The sequence below is a fragment of the Emiliania huxleyi genome (genome assembly GCF_000372725.1).
Source record: "Emiliania huxleyi CCMP1516 unplaced genomic scaffold EMIHUscaffold_278, whole genome shotgun sequence".
Lineage (NCBI taxonomy): Eukaryota > Haptophyta > Isochrysidales > Noelaerhabdaceae > Emiliania > Emiliania huxleyi.
Window position 1 is genome coordinate 95,087 of NW_005199944.1, and position 1,670 is coordinate 96,756.

The following is a 1,670-nucleotide window of genomic DNA, read 5'->3' on the forward strand; positions in this document are numbered from 1 at the left end:
AGAGAGGAGGGGAGAGGAGGGCAAGAGAGGAGGGGAGAGGAGGGCAGGAGAGGAGGCGGCGGCAGGGAAGGGGAGAGGGGAGGGGAGAGGGGAGGGGGGGGGGGGGGTAGAGGGGCGGGTCGCGCGCCTTGTAGTCGAACCAGTGGAAGAAGGCGTGCCACCCATGCTCGGCGAGGTACCTGCGAGGATACGGCAGAGGCGACTCCTCGCTAGTGCACCGTGCGCGAGGCTCCGTTTGCCGTTGCGCCGTGCGTCGGCGCACTTTGTGGCGCGAAAGTTGAACCACGGGTCAAACTCGTGAATCACGTACCTGTTGCGTGCGGGAGGGGCGGAGGTCGCCGCCGCCGCCGGACTAACGGTTGCGGGCGCGGGCCTGCGGCGGCGCAGGCTTGCGGCGACGGAGGTGGCAGCGGCGGCGGCGGCAGCGGCGGCGGCGGCCGCGGCGGTGGCAGAGGCGGCGGCGGCGGTGCTGGGTGGGTAGTGGAGGGTGAGGCGGGAGGACGGTGGCTGCGAGAGCCACGGGGTCTGACGGCCGCATCCCCACGGGACGCTCAAGCGAGGCTCTGCTGTGGCGGTGGCGGAGGCGGCACACACCCATAGTTGACAATCGCGTAGATACGGATCTCGTAGGCAAACTTGCAGGCGAAGTAGATGCCGACGGCGTAGACGCTCCACAGCACCAGCTTGCTCCCCAGCACCAGCGCGGCGGCGGCACCACCCATCGCCAGAGGTGTGACGTGTGTTTGGAGGAGTTTTTCTTCTGGCTTGCCACCGAGGCGGATACCTTCCTACATACATACATAGGCGGATATAACGGCGGAGCTATATCTCGCGCGGGCTCAGGGCCGGTGCTTTGACGCAGTCAGTGTGCTTCGAGGTAGTATGAACTCAGAACGGCCCCCCGAGAGCGCCTCTTCGACGCCCACGGGTCCCCCCGGTGAAAGAGTCGTGTGAAAAAGAAAACAAGTTAAAAACCTAGGCAACAAAGTTTTCGTGCACACAAACAACTCAACTAATTTTTAACCAACCCCCTTCTCTTTCTCCATGATCCGAGCGCGTGCTTTTGTCTGACTCGACTACGCAGGGGCCAGGGCGAAACGCGAGATCTACAGGCGCTCAGCGGCCCATGATTGACGCGCCCCAGGCGACGCGCCCGAGCAGGTTGCTTGATGTCGCACGCCCCTTCCTCTCCCCGCCCACGCATTCGAAGATGCTCGCTCGAGAGGTCCTCACCGACGAGAGGTCCTCACATTTAACAGGTCCTAATAAGGAAAAAGAAAACTCCGTTCGTCCGGGGATGTGTCCAACCCCCCCCGAGCACGCTGCCGAGCTAGAGCCGGAGACCGAGTTCGATGCAGGTCGACGTCCCCGGCGACGTGGCGGGAGAGCCGGCGGCGGAGGAGGAGTCGACGTCGGGCGCGTCGGGCGAGGCTGCCGGCCTCTCCACCTCGAGACGCCCCGGGGCAGTGCCTAGGAGGCAAGGCGGGGCGAGGGGGCGCGCGGGCGCGGGGTGCGGTGCGGTGTGGGTGTGTACGTGTGATGTGACTGCAGCAAGAGACCATCCGTTTGTATTAAAGGCCTATTTCCAGCTTGGGGAAGTGCGCCGCCCGTGCGTCGTTGGGACTCGTGGCGCCTCCCAGGCCCGCCGCAGCGGTCCCATGGGTACTGAA

The 1,670-nt window shown here is 65.3% G+C and overlaps 1 protein-coding gene across 1 annotated transcript in view; it reads right to left on the reverse strand.

The window, feature by feature from the left end:
* EMIHUDRAFT_469383 (hypothetical protein) overlaps positions 1-722 on the reverse strand; it is a gene marked incomplete at both ends in the record, with an annotated part of 7,155 nt that extends 6,433 nt beyond the window's left edge. The window contains 2 exons of the mRNA XM_005776545.1: positions 219-310; positions 595-722. Coding sequence (XP_005776602.1) covers positions 219-310; positions 595-722 — 220 coding nt within the window. The remainder of the gene's footprint in view (positions 1-218; positions 311-594) is intronic.
* Between the last annotated feature and the right edge of the window lie 948 nt (positions 723-1,670).